The sequence below is a fragment of the Lates calcarifer genome, linkage group LG9, assembly GCF_001640805.2.
Source record: "Lates calcarifer isolate ASB-BC8 linkage group LG9, TLL_Latcal_v3, whole genome shotgun sequence".
Taxonomy (NCBI): Eukaryota; Metazoa; Chordata; class Actinopteri; family Centropomidae; genus Lates; species Lates calcarifer.
In genome coordinates, this window is record NC_066841.1 from 3,261,392 (window position 1) to 3,288,068 (window position 26,677).

At 43.0% G+C, this 26,677-nt stretch overlaps 2 protein-coding genes across 3 annotated transcripts; one reads left to right on the forward strand and one right to left on the reverse strand.

The window, feature by feature from the left end:
• Positions 1-29: 29 nt before the first annotated feature.
• Positions 30-1,966, reverse strand: ssna1 (Sjogren syndrome nuclear autoantigen 1). The gene is made up of 3 exons (XM_018685290.2): positions 1,654-1,966; positions 605-804; positions 30-266 (listed from the first exon to the last, which is right to left on the reverse strand). The coding sequence occupies exons 1-3, from the start codon at positions 1,703-1,705 to the stop codon at positions 174-176; spliced, it is 345 nt and encodes a 114-aa protein (XP_018540806.1). The 5' UTR covers positions 1,706-1,966; the 3' UTR covers positions 30-173.
• Positions 1,967-3,336: 1,370 nt separating this feature from the next.
• ehmt1b (euchromatic histone-lysine N-methyltransferase 1b) lies at positions 3,337-25,612 on the forward strand. 2 transcript variants are annotated; one of them, XM_018685289.2, is made up of 26 exons: positions 3,337-3,411; positions 13,210-13,300; positions 13,389-13,912; positions 14,765-15,005; positions 15,133-15,281; positions 15,782-15,937; positions 16,300-16,371; positions 16,539-16,641; positions 16,754-16,897; positions 17,163-17,440; positions 18,226-18,458; positions 18,550-18,765; positions 18,864-18,946; positions 19,090-19,196; positions 19,315-19,437; positions 19,709-19,810; positions 20,640-20,744; positions 20,839-20,993; positions 21,137-21,304; positions 21,475-21,619; positions 21,719-21,796; positions 21,932-22,047; positions 22,178-22,264; positions 23,155-23,233; positions 23,449-23,624; positions 24,197-25,612. In XM_018685289.2, the coding sequence occupies exons 1-26, from the start codon at positions 3,391-3,393 to the stop codon at positions 24,384-24,386; spliced, it is 3,942 nt and encodes a 1,313-aa protein (XP_018540805.1). In that variant the 5' UTR covers positions 3,337-3,390; the 3' UTR covers positions 24,387-25,612. The 2 variants fall into 2 exon arrangements, with proteins under 2 accessions (XP_018540805.1, XP_018540804.2); XM_018685288.2 differs by lacking the exon at positions 3,337-3,411 and adding an exon at positions 9,350-9,571.
• The last annotated feature ends 1,065 nt before the right edge of the window (positions 25,613-26,677 follow it).

The window sequence follows — 26,677 nt, forward strand, 5'->3', positions numbered from 1 at the left end:
TCTGAGATAAAAATAGATAAAACGGGCACTGAAGATAAGAAACATGTTTATTGGAGTAAAGAATTTACAACAAATCAGTCATATATATTATAAATAGTCCAGAGTGGAGGATAAACTGCATAGAAAGTGCAGAGTCACGTGTGAGGTCAAAACGAGCAACCTTTCATTTGCCATTAGTGCTCCTTCCTCCGTGGCTCTGTGGCTTTACTGAGGTTTCCTGCCTCCTGCTTCAAGACATTTAGAAGAGACTGGGAACTCTCCAGGATCTGTAGGAGGAACAAAAACAAAAGAAATCACATTGAATACACTGTGCAGATACTAAAAGGCTGACAGTATGGTGTGTGCTGGAAAAGTCATTTTAAAAAGGGGATCCAGGCACTGCTGACTGCATTGTTGTTTTTTAATAAGAGCAGCTTAGGAGTGTGTTTGCAGTGATTAGTGTGAGCACTCAGGGAGGGTAGCATCAGTAAGTGGGGGTGTGCCTGTGCGAGATGAAACTGCTGCAGGAGGACATGATGCTACAGCAAACTACAACCCATCAAGATAACATAAAGGAGCCACCCCAAACTTTCTCCATGCAAGAATCATATCCCTCGACACACACCTTGGTGTATGCAGCCTCGGTTTCAGCGATGGTGCGGTCGAAGGTGGCGCGGGCGGCGAGTCGTTGCGCCAGGCTCTCGTTGACTCTGCTCAGCTTCTCTGAGAGGACGCGGATGTCGTGCTGCAGTCGTTCCTTCTCCTCTTCCTCCTGCTTGATCTGACGGTTCAGCTCGTCCCGCTTGGAGCACAGGTCCTCAATACCTGACGGACACAAAGAGTGACGAGGCTGTTACATATAATTAGTTATACGTTTCTAACAGAAAGTTTAACAACTACAATTTGGATAATTGGTTGTGTTAAGTTACTTAGCAAGCTACTACAACAAAAACAGTCTAGCTCCAGCAGTTCCTCTCACATTAATCATCTCACAGCCCCTCAGATGTATCTGGTGTCCCTGTATAAATTAAAACTGCATTTAAAGTAACTCAAACTAGCTCCACCTGCAGCAGCTACAACAGTAACATGCTGCTGACACACTGACACTTATCTATTGATGTCATGTAATAATATATCCCTCAGACCCAAAACCTTAACTTAATCTTGCTGCAGATTCTTGTGTACTTTCACTTTTCCATGCAGGATTAGTACTTGTTATGAAGTATTTTTACTTTGCAGTATTGGTAATTTTGCTTCATCTGAATCCCTCTTCCTCCACTGATGGCCCTCAGCTGCACAGTGTGGTCTGCTGAGAGTTAAAGGCTGATTTCCAGGTGATAGACTGTATAATCTGTATAATCAGATTGCACGGTACTAAGCAGCAGGTAGGTCAAAAACTAAAGCAGAGCAAAGAACTCATACATTTCCCTGTCAGAATCTGCGTAGAAAGTACCAGAAAGTGACTAACCAAAGTTAACATCACATGAGAGACATTAAAAAAGAGAAGTCCTTTAATTCCAGTTAAATCGCAGCAAAATATTCAAAGGAATACTGAATTTTGCAGCACACCCCTCTAACAAAGAGTCACTTGCAGTCAATAATACGCTTCCCAGTGTTTTATACACTAGTAATTCGTTACATTCGCTTATACAAGAAAAAATCTGAGCCACTTACATTTGACAAGTTCATTGTTGTAGGTCTGCAGAGCAGCAGCTTGTTGGGTCATGTCGGAGTTTAGCTAACGTCCGTTTGACTGTTAAAGATGAACCCCGCGGCTAGCTAACGTTACTGGTCCTCGGCTAGCTGGTCATCTGTCTCGCTGCGCTAGTCGAGCCGGAGGTCAGACATTAAATCAAAAATACAGGCGTCTTTCCTCAGCAGGTTCGTTTAAGGCAAGTAATCGTACATGGCGGGTTTCCCGGACAACTCAACTACCGGATACGTTACCGGCCTACGGACAGTGCAAGAGGCTTCTTCGTCTTCGGAATTCAGGTGCGTCACATCGGATCCGTGGCGCTTGCGCCCTCTACCGGCGGTTGCTATAATACATTATAGTTAGTTACAGGGCGCACTTGCTTCTTTTTCTTCTTTTTCTTTTATTTCCACTGTATTCATTCACTTCAAAATAAAATATGATGTAGCAGTTGCTTATTGGATGCTATATACAAACATTCCTCGGCTACTGGTTATCTTACATGGACGTGAACCAGTGTTATTCTTCACCCTTTTTTCAATTTGCCCATATGCATTGATATTTCATAGAGCACACTAGAGATATTATAAAGGCCACTTCCTGCAAACTGTCTGTCCTGACAGCATGAACTGGAAGGCCTGTATAGTAGTAGTTTTTTTCTAATGATTGCTGTTTTTTCTTTACTACATTTCTTCTCTTCCTCTCTGTCTGTTGTTGAGCTGTTCTGAACAGATCCCTGTTGCTGCTTTAACAAAAGTCCCGTTTGGCTGACCACACATTCTCAGGCTGGTAGCAGAGGCTTCTGAAAACCACCAGCTCGTGTTGGAGTGGGTGTTGAGAGAGACTTTCATGTAGAAGCTTTGTCTTCGATGTGCGCTGCAGAGTCCAAGAAGGCCAGGCCTGACGTCCTCCCTTGTGAAGTTGATATGGTGATTCAGTAAGAAAAGGATTACACTTCCTGGATTTTTAGTTTGACCCAGGTGCTGTTGTCTGGAGGAAGCTCAGGGAAGCACTGGAGTCGTTTCTGATTTCATGTTTTTGGTGAAATCAGAAACCTTCCAGTGGACTGAAAGTGGGCAGATTAGATCCAAGTTTCTGATGCACAGTCAAGCTCCCTCTTCAGCACATCAGTAGAGACATGGTCCGGGTCATAAGTTAGTAACCTTGGTTCCAGTGTGAAACCTTAGTATAGTATGGCTCCAACTCGGTGGCAAGAATTTGGGTTTCAGCATGAAACACACACACTTAAAGAAATGTTTGATGTTGAGGAATTTGAGTGACCTGTCCCCAATCCAGACAGAAATAAACAGGCCTAAAGAAATATTTTAAAGGTTCTGTTCTGATCACATTGGTATCATCCAGTTTCATGACTTTGGTACAAAGAAAAGACACAGCTCAGAGCACCAGTTATCCTTGGACTGAAAGATCTCTCAGTCAGTTTGTGTTTTGAATTTGGTGATCACTCATTAAAATCTATAAAAGATGGATGTGGAAGTTTTTAATCAATACTTTTCAGTATGTTTGATGCTGTCTTGAATTATTTTCTATTACTACATAATCCACTTTCCTGTGCGCTTAATATCTAATGGTTATTAATATTATCATCATAATTATTGGCAGTATTATTGATCATCACGCTCCCAGGTGCGGTATTACACCGCTTGCGAATCGATAAATGTGACGTAATCGCGGGTGGGCGGGGTTTACGTCCAGGCACCATGGCTTCGGTAGGGACCGAGGTGAGTGTGTGAGCCTTATCTACGCCAAGCTTGTTTTACTTTCACACTGTTTTCCGCGCCTTCGGGGAAATGTGTTGCGCCCCGGCGGCCTGACCCGGACTCGTAACCGGGCGGATTGTCGGTTGTCGAAGGTGCCGGTTTGTCGTGAATTTCCCGCGGCCAGCCTGGAGTCTCTTGCTTTTGTGCTTGGACCGGAGGGCAACTGAATGTGCAGGAAGATGCTGCGCCCCGGAACCTGAATGGTCCGTGCGGGCGCGTTGGGGGTCTCCTCTCCGGGGTTTTATCATACATGGTCCCGGTTCATGTCACTGTCCTGCTTCTGTCCAGCGTTAGCGGTTCAAAATAAACCTCACATTGATAAGCACGCGTTGTTTTCGGGCCGACATTATTCACGGTGTTAGCTGTGCTGCCTGACACCGGCTCACTGATGGCTAATTTGTACACTGCTGTTTAGCTAGCTGCTAGCAACCGTGCTAGCTAGCTCTGTGCACACTTTCTCAAATCGACACAAAATCAGATTCTGGACGTTATCATCTCCTTTAACCGACAGGAGGCTGGTCTCTGTGTGATTTAGAGCTAGAAAGCTAAATGCTGGGCTGACAGTGTTATCCTCCTCTGTGCTGTGTTGTCTGTTAGCTCCATGATAAATGATGCAGTCAAATGAAGCCAACATTGGCACAAGTGCTGCTCAGAAACCTCCCACTGTAAACATATGTTGCCAGCTCATACACCGGCTTTCATGCTTATTTCCACCTTAAACCTTTATCGCGAATTATGCTCCCGGTGCAGCCTTGTCTTTGTTAGGTATTTGCTGTTATTGTCACGGGTTTCAGTCGGCGTGGAGCAGAGCAGGACTGGCTGTAAGAAGTTGCATTGTTTTGCAGGGTTTAAACAGTAAAGGTGGACTAGATTAAACTGGTCGCTGCAGTTACAGTTAAAGCACAGAGTTGTGCAAATGTAGCAAGGCTTCAGTCTTTGTTTCTGTCTTTTTTCTCGAGTGATATGATCCAGTCTCGTTCGGCAGAGGTCGCTCAAACAGCGCTGTGATGATGGTGTCTCCTCAGTCAGCAGTGCTGGGAGTATATCTGAGCAGAGGAAGGTGTGTGTATGTGTGTGTGGGGGGGGGCACTGAGCTCTGCAGCCACTTCCGGTTGCACTCACAACTTTGTCCTGTATGGTGTGTTGATGCATTTGGCACAGACAGGATGGATGGACTTAAAGGGTCAGTTCACCCAAAATTACAAGAAGAACCCTCACATTTCTCCTCAGTGGTTTCTGGTTGTGCAGGTAGTTTTGGCGTTATCTGCTAATGTACTTGGAAAGTTTTTGGGTTTTGGACTCTTGATTGGACATTTTATATATTAACTGATCAATCTAAATGATGACTCTAGCACACATTAGTTATGATAGACACTTAATCAGTAGCTGTGTTGGTTATGGATCAGCTGTTTCAGCCTAAACATAAACACAAAACAAGCAATTTCAAGATTTTCTTTGGGCTCTTGGAAAATATAATATAATGGAATATTTTTGGTTATTTTAAAGCCAAAATAATCAAGAAAATCATGTGCCAATCAATAATGTCAATAATTGTTATTTGCATCCCTAGATTAATTGTTTTATTGTAAAAGAAATGATAAATTGATAGAAAAAAGCTGTTGCTTGCAGCCCTATTGGCCAAACACCACTAGGCACAGGTGAAAAGATATACACTCAGTTTGTTTATCTCTCTACCTGTAGATATTCGTCCTCATCTTTGAGCGATCCACTTCTTTGTTGCAGTGTCTTGCTGACAAAAGCTGCTTTCTCTACATCTGGTGCACAAACCCTGCAGTTTATTTGAATCAGCCATTGCAAAAGTAGAAATGAGTGCCAGCTACAGAGGCTTTATTGTTGATTTTGCTGGTTAAGATTACTGAGGATATTGGAAGCACATTACTTTCTACAATACAATACATTAGTTTTGAAAGACTTTGTTTATATCGTGCAGACAGATAGAAACTGGCTGCCCAGTGGCATGAACAACAGCACATTAGCGGAAAGTCCTTTCACAGGAAATGTACAGTACCAGCCTAAGTGTTAAACAACACTCCACCATGCGAATGATTTACTGTACTGACAATTATCATATTTCAGTTTGATGTAAGGTTGTGTTAACTGCTGGGCTCTTGCTTTGAATCAGATTTTACAGGTGTTTCTAATATCCTGGTCAGTCAGAGAGTACAGTGTGTATGTATGCGTTTCATTCAGCATTCAGTTATTGTCTTCATTCAGACAGGAGACACAGCAGGAGAAGAGGCTTAGTTGAATATCAAGCAGCGCTTGGGGCCCCTGAAGTTGAAGTATATTATTGGTCTTGTGAAAGATTCCACTCACCTGATGTTGTTTCCATGTCTCTTTTAATTCCAGGGTATGATTATGCTGCCACATGACTGTGCATAACAAACAATTATCACAAATATTTTGTAATAATTGCAGAAAAACAGGCATGTAGAAGACCATGTGTCAATCATTAAGCAGAGCCCTGATCAGTGTTGAAAACTGCAATCAATTACTGAGGGTGTAACGATTATGAAACTGAGACTGAAATGCAATACAGATGTCCACAATCTCGGACCGTGATGCCCCCCCACCACATAATCCTCACCACAGAGGCATAGTTACATACCCTCCAACTTTAAACAAGAGGTGACTCCTGATTTGTACGCACACCTATGGCTAACATTTAAGAACACACGATATTAAAAAAAAAGACAGGTTCAGATCTGGAAATGCATTTTCTTACCACCTCAGTTAGAGACCAGTCTTCCATATCAAAACTTCCAAAATCCCAGTCAGACAGCAAGCAAGCTGACCCCCAAATGTCAAAGTTACAAGGTGTCACTGTAATGTAATTACTCCATTTCAAATTGTAATCCCTTACACTGCTTCTTACTGAAAAATGTACTTTTGCTCTGCTAAGAATTTTGTTACCACCCAACACTGCAGGGGAAACTCTTTGTTCAGAACAAGTATTCAGATGATTTTGCTTTTCTAGAGCTTTACCAGTACCAGGGATTAAAATTCAGACCTGGTCCTGATGGTAGTGCTACAGGAAATTCTAATCTCTTAGATTTTATGGCAGCCTGCCTGGATTATATCTATCTGAGAGAAACCACACGAAGTTACCAGGTCATCAGATACAGTGGGTTTCATTCTTAGGTGACTATGACTTGCCTTCATATTAAACAAATAATCATAAATAATATTAGGGCCAGTAAGCACCTGTCAGAGCTCAGAGGAGAAGGTTCGACTGCACTCAGACACCTTTGTCATTGACAAATTGAAAGTGTTGACCAATGGGAGGATTTGACCTGATGGTGGAACAAGAGAAAAAGTCATGAAGGACTGTGAATGAAACCAAAACCAAAGTTTGTGGCCAGTGTGTGACGTGAGGGAATACCCAAGAACATCTTCCTTATTCTTCAGAACTAACTGGCTAGGGCCTCATTCATTCTTTGCTTGTCCTTTGTCAGATGGTTTCAAATGTTAATCAGTGTTTTGCTAATTTTAGACTCTTTGAAATTCTTCTTGACCAGCTGGTTTAAAGACATTTAATCCTTTTTACATTTCGCCCTTTTGTTAAATGAAAAAATGGTTTTGTAGGAAAACAAGTTTATTCCCAAGGTAAGGCATCAAAAGAAAGTATTATATTGGTTTCTGTACTGGTTCCAGACCTCTGAACCGATCTTCACATCCCTGATTTGTTCTGCAGTCCAAACAGGTCTCGTGGTGTTCCATTCATTTAAAGAAAAACATTAAACCAATCTGAGCTTTGTAGGTTCTATTGTAGCTTTGGTTCATTATTTTCCTGCATAGCTAACTAGCTTCTTTTCTAAGTCTTTGGAAAATAGTGCCAAAATTGTTTTGAGTTTACCTACCGAAAAAACAACTTTATTCATATGAAAAATGTTGACTGCTCCTAGTAGCTGCTGCCACCGCGTCTGTGATGAATGAAGATCACTGTGATCATTAAAGCTTATTACAGTCTTTTAGGGGTCTTTAATGTCTGTATCACATTTCATGGTCATCCATCCAACAGTTGAGACACTGTCAACTTCATGGTCACGTGAGAGGAAATTCAGGGGATCACCAAAGTCATTAGGATTCATCCTCGTACCATATTTCACGGCAAGCCATCGAGTAGATATTTCATTCTAACCCAGAAATCCTAATCTCAATGAGGTGCCAGGGGAAAAGTCAGGGGATCACCAAAATCAACAGACTTCATCCTCTTGGGACAAGACTGTCTTTAGCAGAATGTCATGGGAATCCATGTGGTAGTTGTTGGGATATTTCAGTCTGGACCTAAGTGGTGGACAGACCAACAGACCGACATTGCTATTCCTAGTGCCATGCCACTGGTGTGGCTAAAAAAACTCGAGGCTGCAGGTCTGTTTGCATAGCTACAGGCTAGGCCTTGTAATAGTCTCCTGCTTTGCTTCAACATTTTGGCCCTGTTGCCATGAAATAAGGCATCTGGTCTGAGTTTCACATTACAGTGTCGCAGACTCCAGGTTTTCTTGTGTACAGAACAAGGCTTTGTCATTGTCAGTCAGCCACAAGCTCTTCTGTAGTGAAATTGTTCTTTGCTTATGGGTGGTGTCCCTTTGTGTTCTGTGGGTGTTGCATAGCTCACAACAAATTAACTGTTCCTGTTAAACTGCACTAAAGTTAAACATTCCTTTACTTACCCTGTGAACAATATCTGACATTTTTCTGTATTTTTTCTTTCTTACAACACAGTCATTGTTGGAGGGAAGAACCTAATTTCCCTTCTTTTTTTTGTTTGTTGGTTCCAGAAAGTTCATAAACCTGAGCTCGTATGTCAAGACAAGATTGTTTGTGAAACAGGAGAGGCCACCAATATCTCTATATCTGCATTCCTCTGAGTTGTTCCCTGAAGAGAAAACTCATTGTACTTTGCAAAGTGACAAACCTCTGCTGTTCTGATCATCAATAGATTGTTAATTAAGCAAAAATGCCAGACATTTGCTGTTCCCAGCTCCTCAAATGTGAAGATTTGCAGCTTTCTGCTGCTTATTTTGGACTGATGGTTAGACCATGAAAGTCATTTGAGACATCACAATGAGTCCAGGGAACTTTCTATGTTCATTCCCACTATTTTAATGACATTTTACAGACTAAACGATTGAGAAATAAAAAATCAGGGTGAAAAGAATTTGAAAATAGACCACATGAAGCACAAAAACCTGACAACAATACAAAATCTTTGAATCTTAATGCATTATGCAGAGTTGATATTACGTTTATATTCAGCTTCAGGTTATCTCTTCTGGTCTCTTTGTGGTTCCCTTTGGTTCTTTTGTTTCAGGATTTTCCCCCAGCGGGAGCTCGGTCTGCTACTTCATTTCTGTGACTTAATATGTGTTGCATGGCCTGGCACCGTTGTGTTTTGCTGCCTCCATTGGCCTGAGGCTCAGTGGAGACAAAAGACTCTCCTGTTGAGAGGGTATGGATGTGGCCTGATGTCTGCGATGGAAAATGTTTGGCTCATCTGGCTCCTCACTGACATGCAATTTGCTTCTGGTGCTTTTATCCTTGTACTTTTACCATTTTTTTTCTTCCCTAGGTGCTCCCAAAGTGGCTGTGCATGTTTCTATTTTTCATTAAAAAGAAACAGACCATAGCAAAAACAAAGAAACAACAACAAAATAACAAACAGAAGCAGCAGTAGGATTAATATAAATGTATTTCTCTGGTCTTATTGGCTGTGCAGCATTTGCGTGGTGAGTCTGTTCCAGTGGATCTCTTCAATGGCAATGAGGTCTTCCAGTTTAAAGAAATGGAGTGGTGTTGCTGTTTGAACTGACTGAGCATGCTCTGTGGAGACCCTCTGAAGAAGAGGGCCGACAGAGGGAGCCACCAGGTCACATGACCGGCGAGGTGAATGTGCATGCGGGGAAAGAAAAGGAAAAGAGGAACAATCTGTTCGAGACATTCTCGCTCTCTCTCCCTCTCTCTGTCCCCCCCCCTCCCTCTCTCCCTCTCTCTCTCTCAAACGCACACACTCTCTCTCTCTCTCTCTCTCTCTCTCTCAAACACTCACTCCCTCTCTGACGCCTTCTTCTTCTCAATGGAGGCCATGAGAAGAAAGCAGGTATGATGCTTCCTGTAGGCACACAAGGGAAAAGACATGTTAGCTTTATACTCTTCACCCTTGGTTGGGTTTGAAAGGTCTGAGGAGATGCATAGTTTTGCTTCCCAGCTCCTTTTAGCCATTTTCTATAAAAGTTGGTTTGAGCTCTTGCTGTCTTCTCGTTGAGATGGTTTCTCAGTTTGTAAGATGTGCTTCTCAAGACAGACAGCTGCTGCTGCTGTTGCTGTTGCTGCTGCTGCTGCTGCTTTATCAGCAACTGATTTCTCTTGATTCCTGAAATCGAGGACATAGTCTCGAGGAGCATTTTTTTGGTAGCAGTGCTGCTGCATCTGAGAGAGATTTGAGTGTGGTGTCATGGATTAGCACAACTGCTGTATTTAGAGCAGTCACGGCACAGGAAATATGATGTCATTCTCGATATGGGAAGATGGAAGTCTGACCTCTTGGAAGATCTGGAAACTGTTCAGATCCAGTCTCCCTTTGTTCTGTTATCCCTCCTCCTCTGTGCTCTCAGTGCATCCCTCATGGTTACTATGTAATGACGTTCCCAGGGACTGGGTGTTTGTGACCAGGAATATACTGGAACATAAGGCTGCAGTGACTTTTTATCAGTCTAAATGATGCATGTTAGGCTGCAGTGTGAGCTTCCATGTTTAGGTCTGCAGGTCTACTGAGCAGCTGACTCTGGCTCAGGGTCAGACTTTGCATGTCTTTATCAGTTTGCACAGTTAGTCACTGGGCGTGTAAATCATTTGCATATTCTTAGAGATTATTTGAAACTCTATGCAAAGCAGTCTCACGTTTCTGTGAAATGTTTGTTTTTTTTTTTTTTCCTTTATTCAGATTGTGGACAGTAGGGAAGTTACAGGAAATGAAGGGGAAGAGGAAGGATGGCATTCCGCTCTCAAACTGAGGTTGTTTTGTGATTGCACGATCAGAGTGTCAGACTGTTAGGAAGCCTCATATGTGTGATTTTTGCTTTCAGAATATGCAGAACCAAGATTTTTTTACCACATTACTCTAGAGCAGTGGTTCCCAAACCTGAGTTTGTGACAGTGGAGGGGGTTTGAGTGGTTTGTGAGATAATTTTCAACTTATGAAGCACTCTAACTCTGGTTTTTGCAAAATAAAGATTTACTTAATTAAAACAAATAAAAAACGTTTCTGTTGCGCAAAATCTGTTCTTTTTCTGACTTGCTTCCAATCTTTGTTTTTTTTCTTGTTAGACACTGGATAGTTTCGCCTCTTCAGGCCTCTTGAAATTTGAATTCACAAAGCAATCTGACAAGGTCAAACAGCTCCACAGCCCATATACGAGAGCTAACAAGTGGCTGCTGAGATCATTCGCAAAAATAAAATATGAGAACCATTGCTTTAGAAGGCCAGGAAGGCAACTCGTCCTTTGTTTTCTTAGGCTGTGTGAAATGCTCTCTTGTACTTTATCGTCTCATCTCATTGGGGTGTTGTAACAGCTGATTGTGTAAAGTGTTTTGTGCTTTGTGTTTGGGGAGCTCTGACTTGTTTTCAGGCCTTTTGCAATAGATCTAAAGATAGGTCACATCAGTGTGAACGTCCACGCTTTGTTACATATCAGGTTCACATTATGTTGTAGGGACAGTGAATGATTGACTCATTTGAATTTTTTATAGCATTAGAAATGCCAGATGTAATCTAATGTACTTAATTATAATAATTACCAAGCTTATTTGCAGTTTAAAAAAAGGTCCAATCTGGATTGAAAACTCTGACCCATTGGAGCTTTATTTTCACAGCCGTGGTTGAAGCTTTGGTCTATTTAAATGTTTTTAATGTGCTACTTGAGGCTCCTGATCAGCACTCATAACCCTTGGCTTCATATTTGGAGCTTCTTTCAGCAGCAACCATATCCCCATCCACAAGCTTCCAGACCCCTACGTTCTCCATCTAGTGGAAAACTGCTGCAATGGCCGCGTTGTGTCAGTAAACAATCTGGTTGCGAAATGGCGGAGATCTGCAGACAGCCTTCTCTGCCTCCCTTCCCCCCCTCTCCTTTCTGTCTCCAGTGTATGTTCCACTTTCCACCACTAGGGGGAGGGATGAGGCTGGTGTTTTTTTTCTTTATGGTAACTGGGTTTTCCTCAATATATAAAAACAAGGAACTAAGTGATTCTTCTTCTCTTCATCCTCACGTGTGCTCACTAGACTCCTTAAGATCATACACCACAGAGGACTCTCCCCAGACTAGATGTTCTTTGCGAAACACCCTCAGTCATTGTGCTCACAGACCGGTTCTTGGCCTGACCTTGTTGCTGTTTGACAAAGGTGCACGTTCGAGTTCGGCTCAGGGACTCAGGAGCACGTGTTCGGAGAATGATTTGGGAAATCTGTCCCGATGGCTCATTTAGTTGGCATCTCAGTCGTATGCAGGCTTCAGGACACACGCTCTCTGTCAAATCTGGGGATTTGACTGTCAGAGCCCTTGGAGAAGAGAATTTAAGTGTCTGATTCAGTTTGTTAGAGCAAAGCTGTCAGTGGGCTCTGTCTCTGGCAGGTCCTTTGATTGGGTTAGTTTGTAGGAATAATGCCTCCCCTGCTTTCCCAGGACAATCATGCTCAGTACCTGTGTTTTACCAGTCAGCATGTGTCTGCATATCTACCTTTACTCTGCTGGGTATGAGTGTAAATCTCTCCCTTCAGTGCTGGTTATGCTGCTCTTCAAGGGCAAACTATCCTAGGCCCACTTAATCTACAATCTTGGAACAAAAGGGAGTGGTTTCTACATGTAAAGTTGGACCCCAAAAGAAAGCAATGATTCCTAAAGGATTCATTATGTTTCCTTGGTCTCCTTTTGGGCCCATTTTCTCAGACTGAGCATGAGGTTGCTGGTCTGCTCTGGAGGAAGAGACTGTTCTGCATTTCCTGGTGTTGCCTACTCAACTGCTTCCTCCTTTGAGATGTAAAGACGGTCTGTGGGTGTTTGAGATTTCTTTTTCTGAAGCTGCAGCAGGCACCTACTGCTCTTCTGGTTGGCTGTTAACAAAGAGAGTCAGACAATGAGAGTGCATGGGGGTCGCCTTCATTCCCTGGGCTTACTCTGTAATCTTTGATTGTGACAAAGACATACTGTTGAAAAGCACAAACAAAGAGGGGTGTTTTTTTGCCTTTATATGGATAAAAGTAAGTTTAGAATTGGTTAGTCAGTCGCCAGAAAATGAATCAACATCCATTTTACAAGCAAAAATGCCAAACATTCTCTGCTTTCAGCTTCTCAAATGTGAGGATTTGCTCCTTTTGCCTGTTTTATTTAACTTAGAGCTGCTGCTTAAAACCCAAAAATGTTCAGTTTACAAAGAAATAAAACTGAGAAAATCAGCAGATCCTCTCATTTGAGAGCCATAAAACCAGAGAATGTTTGGCATTCTTGCTTGACTACAGCATTAATGAACTAATCGATCAGTTGAGTAATTGTTTCAACACTGATATTGTAGATCTAATATCTTTGGGTATTGGATTGAAGAGAGGCTACCCTGAGCTAATGATGAGTGCTTTTAACTATATTTAGACATTTTACAGACAAAGCGGGTAATTGAAAAAGTTATCCACAGATTAACTGATAATAAATATGATATGATATGATATATGTGGTCTGTTTTCATCAGCCGGCTGGTCTAGCCAAGGGCAGCGTGGATAAGGGTGCATCTGCAAAGAAAGAGGGACTCGATCCAGCAAGCAACGGAGAGGAGAAGCCAGGTATTGGTCAAAAGTAAACCTGAAATTTCTTTGTTATTTATGGGAATGACATTGTAATTTGCATAATGTCCTTGGTGTTGGTCCACAGATGGAGACAAAGAGGTAGCAGCCAGACTGGCCTCTTCCCCCGCAGCTGAGGCAATGCTCAACGGCACTGAATGTGACGACACGAGGCACATGAGCCCGACGCACGGCTCCACAACAGGCAGCAACAAGACTTTACTGTTGGTAAATGAAAATGGCGTGCCCGACACGGAGCCACCGCACGGCTCCGTCACTGGAAGCAATGGATTCATTCTCACTAAGCAGCAGCAGCAGCAGGAAGGCAGCTCTGCGGCGACGCCAGGTTTGGGAGTTTCTCCTCACAGGACTAACTGGTTGCCTTCGGGCACATCAACAGGGGGGCACGTTGTCAAACCCCTCCCTGCCTCGGCGTCAGGGTGTGCGCAGCCCTCGGGTGCATTAAGGACTGACCCCAGTACAGGAACTACGTTGGGTATATCAGACACTAAAAATGGCACAGCCCCGTCTCCTGCTACGACTCCAGCACCCGTTACGATACACAGAGCGCGCAAGACCATGTCCAGACCTGCCGTCAGCCCGGCACAGAAGGTAAACAGTCAGACTCTGGAGCATTATCAGCAGCTCATTGGTTTTCTCTGCTCCCTGCTCTCATTACTTCTAGTGATATCTTTGAAATATATAATAAGAATATTGTTCAAATATCTGTAAATGACAAAAATGTATGGATGTCCAAACAAAGTATGAGGACACAGGAGTCATTACAGCCATAGTTAGGAAGCTCTAACAGCCTCCTCTCCTCTGGAAGACTTTTTACAAGATTTTGGGACCTGGCTGCAGGAATTTGATCCCATTAGGTCATAACAGCATTAGTGAGGTCCAGTGCTGATCTTGGGTATTAAGGCCTGGCTTTAATGGAGTTGAGGTCAGAGCTCTGTGTAGACCGGTCAAGTTCTTCCACACCAAACTGGAGAAACCGTTAATTTAAGGACTGGGGTTTTTTGCAGAAGGGCTTTATCATGCTGAAACAGGAAGAGGCCTTCAGCAAAGTGTTGACACAGTGGGAAGACAACTATTGTCTAAAATATCATTGTGTAGTGTAGCATTACCCAAACAATGAACTACTACAGCTATGTCCATGTATCTTTGTCCAGATGAGGTCAAATTAACAGAGAAGATGATCAAATTGTTGTTCAGTGTGGTGACCTGTGTTCTCTTACATCAGACAGTTCTCTTTGAATGTGTAAAACAAACTTAAATAAGTAATTTGCACTGAATTAATGTGGATAACAGAATTTTCTAAAACGACTTTGGACTTTGTCTAATGTAAATCACAGTGGTTATGTGTCTTGCAGCAGAGTAGACAATCGTGTATATAAAATCTGTGTGGGCGGCAAATCTAACCCAGTCATCCTAAAAACATTTCGTTCTTGTCACCCACAGCTTCTTAACAGGGAATTAAGAGAAGCAAAAAGTGCCAAAATGGAGAAAATGGAGACTCCCGTCGCGCCTGACGCACAGAAATCCTCGCAGCAGTCCTCCTCTCAGAACCATCTACCTCAGAGTCCACCAGACACGCCAGCTTCAGCACAAACAGCGTCATCCACCTCACCAGCACCAGCGGCTCCTCCAGCTCCTCCGGCTTCTCCAGCTCCAGCTCCAACCCCAGCCAAGCTCCAAATAGGTCAGACAGATTCCAGTGACACATGACAGAATGTTTCAGATTTGCGGAGAAAAGTAATCAGTTGATTGAAACGGAGCGTCGTCTCCAGGCACAGTGTAAAATGTGTTGTTCTCGTCTCACGCTGTAGGCCCTTACTCAGGAGGGTTGTCATCCCGTAAGAAGAAGAGGAGGATGGGAACGTACAGCCTGGTTCCCAAGAAGAAAACCAAAGTGCTTAAGCAGAGAACTGTGCTTGAAATGTTTAAGGAACTACAACATTCTGCCAAGAGCCCACAGGTCTCTGCTCCTCACATGGCCGACATCTCATTTTGGAAAAATCAACAAACCAAAAGTGCACTCTGGCACATGTTTAGTCAAAAGTTAACATATAAATCTCATTATTAGGCTACCACCTTTCTGTCTCTGACCGAACTGTTGGTGATCAATTTGGGAGAAGAATGTGTGGAATAAAAAGATGATATTTCTGCTTCTGCTGCGTTGATTCTGATCCCTAAAAAAAAAGAAACAAACTGTTCATAAAACAAAGAAAACAAGAAGATTTATTTATCCAAGTATGCAGCCTGCCTCTGTAATGACTAGGCCAACAAAAAGCAACAGGTTGTGGATGTTTCCTAAAGAAAATACAGCCTGAAACCAACAGGATATATCTCATCAAAGTAAACCTTCAATAGAAACCATTTTTGATGCTCTGTTCAAAAGATGCGTTACAGTAATGTATATGTCACAGTATATTCACAGATTCCTGTGATCATCTCACTTCCTTTCTTGTCTTACAGGCTAAAGAGGTAGCAAACATTAATGGGGAGAAGGTGGAAAATGCATCTGAGGAGGACGAGTCGGAGGAGGTGGAGTCTGAGGAGGAGGAAGGTCAGCAGCCAGCGGAGGAACCTGTCAGCGCTGCTCAGGAAGCAACATCTGAACCAGTCTCTCAGGTTGGAACATCACACACTTCTTTCCTTATTCAAAGGTCAAGGTGACTGTTACCTCACCTTTGACCATTACTCGAGAATTAATTCACTTATTATGACAGACATTTCACACAAATGTCACAAACAGGATAAATGGATGAAGCGATGACGTTTGTATTCAAAAGGTCAAAGGTCAACTTCACCTTCAGCTTAGCAGAAACACTTCTCTGGTCTTAACAGCCGTAACAGTGAAAGTGTTAAATCAGTGATTAATTAGCATCTTAAACATCATCAGTATTGACCAACATTAAGCAACATGTTCACATGCACGTGAGTTTCCCAGGTTCTGTCTTGAATGTTAGTAATTTGTGTTTTTCGTGGTGGAGGTGGGAGACGAGCAGGAGTCTGACGAGTCTGGAGATGAGGAAGGAGAGGAGGAGGGCACAGAGTCCGACATGGTAAGACCCACTCACCACCATTACTCCACCTAACTACACCCGAGTGTTAGATACCATCTCATCCCACCTCTTTTGACAGAAGAAGATGAGAGGCGAGTGCAGTGTTATTAAATTACTTTCTGTTATTGAAATCATCTCTGTGAATGAACTCCATCTCTCCGCCTCAGAGCACGGAGTCTGGTCTGAAGAAGAAGTTGAAAAAGAAAACAAAAGGAGACAGCGCGTGGCTCAGGCCGTCCAGGAAACGAAAGAGGAGGATAAAAGCAAAAGGTGACCACCGTTGTTTTTTTTTCTTACATCTCATAGCGTCTCACAAATATAACATTGTTGCTTTAGGCTATATATTCAGATTTTCTTTGTCTTTTACTGTTGCTCTGCTCAGAACTGGAGGTGGTGGTTCAGCCTCAGGCTTCAGCTCAAACCCCGACAGGTGATCGGAAGGAGTACACACAGATTCTCCCACCTCACACAGAGTCCGTCGACCTCAACAAGCCGGAGGAGCAGGTGGTTCCCTCACAGAACAAAGGTGAGCACAGAGGAAAGCAGGAACCTGTGTTTTACCCACCAGAAATTTAGACTAGTTCTTCTGCTGTAGCTTATGTTAAGACAACATTTAGAACAAAAGGAATGTGGCGTCTTTTGTTAAATGAAAAATATGTTTTTGTAGAAACATATTCCTCAGGCTCAGGTATCAAGAAATTAGTTTTTTTCAACTGAAACAGTGACATTACTGCATCTCTGCGTGACTGCTCCTACATTTTCCAGCTAACCTATGAATTGGGTCTTTGCAGACGTTTCAGAGTCAGCAGTGGAGGAGGCTCAGGAGCTCCCTCTCTGCAGCTGCCGCATGGAGACGCCCAAGAGTCGAGAGATTCTCATCCTGGCAGACAGGAAGTGCATGGCCACGGAGAGTGTTGACGGACAGCTGACCCGCTGCCAGAGCGCTGTGCTGAAACACGAAATGATGCGTCCCTCCAACTCCGTTCAGCTGCTGGTACTGTGCGAGGACCACCGCAACGGCATGGTGAAGCACCAGTGCTGCCCGGGCTGCGGCTTCTTCTGCAGGGCTGTGAGTACAGTCGCTGGATTAGATTCAGGCCTCCAGCTGCAGTTAGATCACGTCTCACTGGAATATCTGTGCGTTTGATTCAACAGCTGAGTCTAGTCTAAGACATTTTATACAAGACATTACTCTACACTTCAACACATTATGTAAATTACTCTGGGGGAATGAGGCTGCACTAAACGCTTTGGGGCAAAAACAGTTTGAATCAGGCTTGGAAACTCTTTTCCTTCCATGTTTCCTTCACTCTGAATTATAGAGTGATGGAAAAATGCAAAGAATTTAGGGGAAGATGGCTGCTCTGACAAAGAAAGGAGGAGCAGCTTGTCCCAAACTTACTAAACTTTTCTCACAACACACAATCATCTAGAGCTGGTTGATTGTGTGTCGTTAGAAACACACGAGTTGTTGATTCAAAAGAAAAGAACTTTGATTTTTACAGTGTAAAGTTAAAGCTGCAGCTTTTTGAGGATAGGACATCTCAGATCAACATCAGAGGCTGATTTAAAATCTGATGTTTCTGGACTAAAACAATCTGTGGAATATAGCAAAACTCTCACTGAAGAAACTAATGAAGGAACATCAAGTGTTTGGAGAATATAACCATGACCTTGGTGAATAAATGAAAGAAAAAAAATGCAAGCACTTCCTTTAAAATGCCTTTAAACAGAAAGAAAAAATATTAGAGGTTAATGTGTGACTTCCTGACTTCTCACTGTAATCTGGTGTCGTGTGTATACTTCTGTTTTGAGTGTGTTTGCTTACTTGCTTTTTGTTTTGTGATTGTGCAGGGGACCTTCATGGAGTGCCAACCAGACGTCAGCATCTCTCACCGTTTCCACCGCGCTTGTGCCTCGATGCTGAAAGGTCAAAGCTTCTGTCCCCACTGCGGAGAGGAGGCCAGCAAGGCCAAGGAGGTCACCATCGCCAAGGCTGACACCACCTCCACTGTGCCCACCGCGCTGGCACACGGACCTGCCACACCTGGGGCCCCCGAGGGCAGAGCAGACACCACCACTGGCAGGTAAACTACCAACTGTGGTGTCGTGATGATTGGAGCCTTTTTAGAAAAATGTCTCCCCACAACTAAAGGTGTTTTCTTGTTTGTTTTCCAGCTCTTCTCGTCTGGCTGTCGGGGCTGAGGCCAGCGGTCGGGCCGACAGCTCTCTGTCTGTTCGCTCTGCACACGGACTCGACACCTCTGCCATTCCTGGCTCGTCAAGGACTGCGACTCTGCAGGCCAGTATGGGAATAACAGCTTCACCAACAGTTCCTCAAGGACCACCGAGAGAAACTCTAGAGAGCATCCTGGTAGCTCTGGACACAGAGAAGTGAGTCGCACCACAAGAGCGACAGCTTAATTTATCTAAACGAAAAAAAAAAACCTGTGGAAATGAACTCAGTTTTTTCTTGTGTTTGTTTTGATCAGGCCCAAGAAGCTGCGTTTTCACCCCAAGCAACTTTACCTCTCAGCCAAACAGGGAGAGCTCAAGAGGGTCTTGCTCATGTTGGGTATGTTAGCTCCACCCGGGCCGTTTAGAAATCCTGTTTTTAATAAAACCTCCTGTACCTCTTTTCCTCTGATGGTTCTTTGTGCCCCTGCTGTTTTTATTCGGATGTTTTTAATGAAATATTTTCCTTCATTCGTTGTCCAGTGGACGGCATTGACCCTAACTTCAAGATGGAGTCTCAGAACAAACGCACACCGCTTCATGCTGCTGCTGAGGGAGGATACAAAGACATCTGCCACATGCTCGTACAAGTAAGACTCTCTTACTGATTCATATTTCAGCTCTGCCCTGTAGTCACTCCTGTGGTAATGAAAAATATCAGCTTTTAAAATTAAAAACCTCTGAATATGACGATGTGTTCTGCTTCAGGCTGGTGCAAACTTGGACATGTGTGATGAGGACCAGCGGACACCACTGATGGAGGCCTGTGAGAACAACCACATGGAGACAGTACTGTACCTGCTGAGAGCTGGAGCCAGCGCCACGCACAAGGTAAACCTGCGCCAAGTTTCACCTGGAGTATGAGAGGCTTTTAAATCAGCCAGGGAAAATCAGGCTGTAATTTGACCAGGTGTTTTGGCAGCTGCTGAAAACTGAAACTGTTTCCTGTTTGTTCAAACAAAAGCAAAGTTATTTGAGATGACAAGAAACATGGCTTTCAAAATTGACAAATCATTCCATTGTGTGCATATTTATATTTTTGACAATATTTTGACGTACGACATTGGAGACAGTCAGTAACTGAACTCTCCCCTCCTCTCAGGATGTTGAAGGATTCACGTGTCTCCACCTAGCGGCAAAGTCGGGCCATTACAACATTGTTGAGCACCTTCTGTCCACAGGACTGATCAACATCAACTGTCAGGTTTGAACATTTTCAAGAAATTTCAATACCAGACCTCTCTTTTGTCATTCAGTTCTGCTTTGGGATGTCACTCAATCATTCAGTATGAAGCATAACAGTAGTTTGCTATTTAAGCCTCAAGATTATTCAGTTCTTGACATTTGACCGTCAGGCCTCAGACAGCACAGCTGATTGAATGTGAGGGGGTTAGTTAAGTCTTGATTCACCTGTCAAGGCATGATGAGCTTTTGCAAAGTGAGCATGAACCCACAGAGCCAACATAACCATGTTTAGGGACTCCAGGAAGTCACAGCACTAAAGAGATAAATAGTTCCAGCTCTTAACTCCCTGTAAAACCACCACCTTTCATAGTTACGTTTCACTTTGTGTACAGATAAAACAAACAAGAAACAACATGTTATTATGTATTGAATTGTAGTTTTGAACTTCTGAGCCAGGCATATTTATGATGGGGATTTCTAGTAACAGGAGAACAAGAGGAGTCACCAAGAAGGCACTCTTCCCTTTCTTTAGGGACACAAGGCTGGTGGGTAGAATTATTCTTACAGTTAGTGATTTATCTGTATCAAGACACAGTCAGTTGTGAGAGTTAATGCAGAGTTCAGAAATGACTGCAGTACATCGGATGTGTCTTTGAAACGTCTGACCTTGCTGCAAGTCAGTAACTCTCTCCTCAGATGAACCTTTGCACCAAGTGGGAAACACATGGTGCTGTTTCAAATTCAAAAATAGTCGTCACTGAAGATTAAAGGGTTTGTTTTTCTCTCAGGAGGCTTAAGTTCTTTTAACTTTGCTGCTCTGCTGAACAGTGATCATTATTTGTCCTCAGGATGATGGAGGTTGGACAGCCATGATCTGGGCGACAGAGTACAAACACGTCGACCAGGTGAAGCTGCTTCTGTCCAAAGGAGCCGACATCAGCATCAGGGACAAGGTTGGCTGAGACGTCTGTCCTCCCTGTGTTTGACATGCTGCACAGAAGAGTAAAATAGAATTTAATTGTGGGTTTATGTTGTTTCCTTTTTTAGGAAGAAAACATCTGCCTTCACTGGGCAGCGTTCTCTGGCAGTGTGGAGATCGCAGAGCTGCTCCTGAACGCCAACTGTGATCTGCAGGCCGTCAACATCCACGGAGACTCTCCTCTACACATCGCTGCTCGAGAGAATCGCCTGGATTGTGTCACGTGAGTTACCAGCACAAGGAAACAAAAACAATTACTCTCTTGGCGAGCAAACGTTAATAGCTCTCTCTTTGAAGTGTAGTAGAAAACAGAGGAGAACTGACTTTCTGTTGGTGATCGGTTAAACGTGGTTTTTGTCTCCTCAGGCTTTTCCTGTCTCGAGGAGCAGATGTGTTTCTGAAAAACCGCGAGGGAGAAACTCCTCCGGACTGCTGCAGCCACAACTCAAAGGCCTGGGCAGCCCTGCAGGCCAACAGGAGGGAGAGGGACGCCAAGAACACCAGGCACAGTCGAGAGGAGAAAATCCTTCACAGGTTGAAATTATACAGGATTATACTGGAAGGCTGGTTTGAGTCATCCGTGACTTTAAAGGCTTATCAAATGGCAAAACACTGCACTTTTGAACCCGTTTCATGTGTCAGATTTTCTTGACTTTGAAATTTTTGACAGTCCCTCCTAACCTGTGCGTCTGCCCTGTTCACAGTGACATAGCTCTGGGGCAGGAGAGCGTTCCCATTCCTTGCGTCAACTCAGTCGACAGCGAACCTTACCCAGACAACTACAAATACATCCCCGAAAACTGTGTCACCTCCCCCATGAACATCGACAGAAACATAACACACCTACAGGTAAGCCAGAAACCATTTCACCTGGTATTTTTGAGAGAAAATAATTAAATCTTGGGCTGTGTGAAGTGACCTTTATTATTCTTCTCTCTTTGCTAACAGTACTGCGTTTGTAAGGAGGATTGTTCGGCAAGTATCTGCATGTGTGGACAGCTCAGTCTGCGCTGCTGGTACGACAAGGTAAGGACAAGTGACTGCACAGATGGACCACGCAGTCTTCTCTTAAAAAGATGTACCTGAAAGTATGTGGGCAATGTTATAAATCATTTGGTCTAGTCATCCATTAAGGACATGTATGTCCTTTGTCATGTACAGAGCGGTCGTCTTCTCCCTGAATTCTGCCACGAGGAGCCGCCTCTAATCTTTGAGTGCAACCATGCATGCTCCTGTTGGAGGACCTGCAAGAACCGTGTAGTGCAAAATGGACTCAGGTATTTTAATTCATCTCAAAATAAAAGGTAGAACTGTGTGACGTTGTCTCAGTGTACGTGATTAAAGCTCTGTTTAAAAAGCAATTTTGATTTGATTACTTACAATTAAAAGATGTTCTGGATCTTCCAGGACCAGGCTTCAGCTCTTCAGGACCAGTAAGAAGGGCTGGGGTGTTCGGGCCCTGCAGGACATACCACAGGGGACCTTTGTATGCGAGTAAGTCTTATTTACAAATAAAACACTGCTTGTATTTGTGCATTTTTAAACCTCTTTGTTGGTGGATTTCATTGGTCCCACGATTCAGTGTCTCTCAGCAGAGTCATTCACCAGGAAAAAAAGATAATGACTTCCCACTTTCTTCATATGTGCTATCCTCAAAAGATCATAGTACAACACAGCCACAGTGTGCATGCCTGAAGATCTGTTTAATTTATTTAGAAATCTGGGTAACGACCTGGAATAGGTGTGTTGTGTCACTTTTCCCCCTGTTACTCTCGAGTGTCTAACTGCTGCCAGATGGTAGCAGCTCAGACTGTGAGCGCAGCAGACGAGAGACGTTAATTATCATTTCTGCTTTCCTCGTGTTCAGAAACGCTGTCGATGTCACTGAGGTGTTTCGCTGTGGTGCCAGTCACTATCCTGCTAATGGATTGTGACTGTTTTCGACAGCTTTTCTTAAAAATGTTTTAGGTTCTGTGTGCCGTGTTGGGTGGCTTCAGTTTCCTTTGACAGTCATCTCTGTTTACACCTGGCGTTAACGTGCGGTTTAGGTGATCAAATCACAAGTAGACAGTGCTAAATACAAGCATATAAACAACCACCAAGATGCACTGGGAGTTAATAAACTTGAAGTGATCTTTAGATAAACTGACAGTTAGCTCTGGATTATTTAAATTAAAATCATCAGCTCACTCATGATTGTCCAGTTAAAGAGGTTAACCAGCAGGGATGTAAAACTCTTTGAAGCTCGGTATCTCAGAGCTGCAGTCTTTTCAAATAAATGTATAAAAATGAATTCCAGGCTCATAACAAGCTTGACGTGCTGTAAACAGCGTCAGAGTTAAAGCGTTCCTACAGCTGCTGACGGGTCATCTGCTTTCAAACAGGTACGTAGGTGAGATCATCTCTGAAGCAGAAGCAGAGATGAGGCAAAATGACGCTTACCTGTTCAGTCTGGATGATAAGGTAAAGTATGGAGAAGCACTGTTACACTGAAAAGTAAAACAGCCTCAGGTGTGGATGGGAAACTGTGATTTCATTTAGGTTCTGTTTTCCATCCATAACTGTAAATGCTCTTTATATAACAACCTGAGATTCCCCCTGTGTATAATTCTCCTTTCAGCTGTCTACTTAACAGCTTTTTTTTTAGCTTGAGCCTTTTCATTTATTTTCCCTCGCAGCCACAAGACTTGTACTGCATCGATGCCCGTTTCTATGGAAACATCAGCCGCTTCCTCAATCACATGTGCGAGCCCAACTTGTTTGCCTGTCGAGTGTTCACAACGCACCAGGACCTTCGTTTCCCACACATTGCCTTCTTTGCCAGTGAAAACATCAAGGCTGGAGAGGAGCTCGGGTAAGACAGTTTTCTGTTTGTTTGTTTTTGTTGACACTACGACATGTCTTTGCTCTTGTTCATCACGCCTCACGTTGTTGAGAATCCCCAGTGTGATGTATAGAGACTGACAGATACAGAGTTGTTGAGTCTGATATCAGTTTCTGTATTTGATAGTTTTAAGGCCATGTTCACAGAACATGACTTGTTATCTTGTAATCTGGAATCTTGAAGCAACAGGAGGTGAAATTACAGCATCTTGTCGCTATGATTGCGTCTATGAACGGTTCACAAATAGCGATCCGACTACAATCTGCCAGTTTCTCTCAGTCATCTCCACAAACTGTTGGCAAGCGGGAAAAAATCAGATTCAGTCGTCCTGAGTAAAAACCCCTGTGCAGGGCAATTGTGAGAGAAGCATAGAGAAATCCTCATTCGTCAATTCAAAACAGTGATTCTACATCAGACTAAGACACATCTACAGACAACTCAGAGCTTTGGTGACAGCCTCAGACCCTACAGCCTGACACAGATTTTATGAAACAGTCTGGTACTTTTCTACAATCGTATCCTGTCTCACCCTCCCCTCTCAGATTTAACTATGGTGACCACTTCTGGGAAGTCAAAAGCAAGCTGTTCAGCTGCGAATGCGGCTCTTCAAAGTGCAAGTACTCGGCGGCGGCCATGGCCTCGCTGCAGGCCGACAGCACGCCAGAGGACCAGCAGCAGCCCAGCGCGTCACCTGACACCAGCTCTTCCAACAGTCCCCCCAGTCCTTCATAAAACCCTCCTCACACTAAGCTTCGCTACACGTACAGGACTGGACCTGCGTCCATTCTCCATGAACTTTGAAACTTTTATCAGTGAACATGTACTGTATCTCCACTTCTAAATAAATGACCGTGGACCATAGTCAACACACACACACATGCACACACAGACACACAGAATCAGATGCACAATCAAATCCTGGAAGAAGTCACTGCTCTGTTATTCCACCTTGTGTAAAATGAACAGCAGGGGGCAGCGACGTCACGCACAGCAAACATCACAGTGACAGTTAAAACACTTGTTACATTTCATACATAACTTTACTGGGAAGGACAACTGTGCATTTTGTCTTTTTTTTTTTTAACAGATGATTGGTTGACGTTGTGAAATGGCTTTTCTTAGAGTCATGATCAAGGAAATTTGGGGTCCGGGATGAGCGTCTCGTTGTCTTTTGCAAAGACAACCTCAGCATACGGCTGGGCTTAACTTGTTTGACCTTTGTGGTCATTTATCATGAACCATTCCAGCAAAATTTAGCTGATAAATATTGAATTATGTTGCCACTTATTTGTGTCACTTCATCCTTGTTGCTGTGTTTGAATGGATGTCCTACATTTGCCTCCACACGATTGATTATAAATTGATGAATTAACTGAAATGATGTGAAAAAGTGGACAGTTTTTTTTAATTTGCTACTCAAGTAAGTATAGATTGTTTGATAGAAAGATGCTGTACCATTCCTCAAAAATGTTGAGGTGTTTCTAGTCTGAATAAATTGGCTGATCTTTTTATTAAGCATGAGGATCTTAATGTGTCACATACTTTGCCAGAGTTGTGGAGGAATTGATTAAACTGAGATAAGTGAGTTAAAAGAAATAATAATAACATGGTGCTGACAAAGGTTTTTACTTTTCATTTGTATTACCCAAGTGAACATAGTTTGTAAAATAAGAGAACATTTTAAGTTTTTTATGTTTAATTTTATCTCCAGTTTTCTAATCGTAGTTACAGTAGTTAGCCTGTTTTTAATTTTGTTTCATGATTTTGCCGACAGAGGCCAACCCGTCTTTTTAAATGTTGTTAGTAAAGCAGTGACTGTTGTGCAAAGTTTTGAAAGGTTTAAATGGAAAAAAAAGGTTATAAAAATGCACTTCCATTACGTTCTGTTACATATTTCTGGACCGTGAACCATCCATCTAATTGGTTGTATCTTTTTCAATAAATTTACTACTAATGCATTTATTCTGATATACTTTACTTGTTGCAGTTTCTCTTGTTACCTGAAAATTTTGCTGCTGCATTTTCTCATGTTTTCTTCAGCTTTTTCCAGGTCCAGGGAGATATTTCCTTTTAGCTCATTATCTCGTCAACCAAAGCCTGCAGTCAGTTTGACCCTGCAGGAACCGAGCGGCAGCTCAGTTCTGACAGACGGGCTCAGGGCCTGGCGATGAAATATTTGAGCAGCTGTGGCATCAGAGCGGCTGACACTTCCCACACTCCGTTTGCTTTAATGAGTTTAGATTTTCAGAGCCTCTCGTTTGTGCCGGGATTTTTGGAGAAAGCTGCTGAAGAGAAGAGCTCATTTTGAACTGATAGAAGCCACAGTTAAACAGAGCAGCACAAACAAAGTCATGTATTAACAAACTACAGGCTTTAACACTCAAAGGCACTCCACTATCAGAAGGCTATCAGAAGGAAAAGCAGAGCACAAAGTGTACACAGGAAGATCCACAGGTCTTTACATACAAAGAATTAAAGAAATAAAAGAGTGAAATTTAAACAAGTAAGTTAACATAATTGTTGTTAAAGGCCCTACACAGGTGATCTCATTTATGTCCCTGATTAGCCTGTCTGCCTGTATGTCTGATTATCCCTCACTCTCTAGCTGCACCTTTTAAAGTGGGATTATTTGCACTTTTATTATTCCTACAGGCCCTTCATAGCAGACATTTTGGTTTGCTATTTGGCAGGAAAAGCGCAGGTGTTACTTAAAACAACTGCAGGGTCCTGGTATTACGCATGCTGGCTCACTGTGATGGCTCACTGGGACACTTAAAGGAACCATCATTAACAAGATTTATTTTACCTGTGCTTTTCCTGCCATGACAAGTCAAAATGTCTGCTCTTTAGAAAGGTCTATTATTATGTTTAGGTGACCTCACATAATTCCCATCTTAACACAGAGGTTTAATCAACCAGGTTAACTAAAAACACCTGTGTACGTATGCAGAGCACATGTTAATATGCATTTACATTTACTCATTCAGCAGATGCTCTCATCCAAAGCAATTCACAAGTGAAAG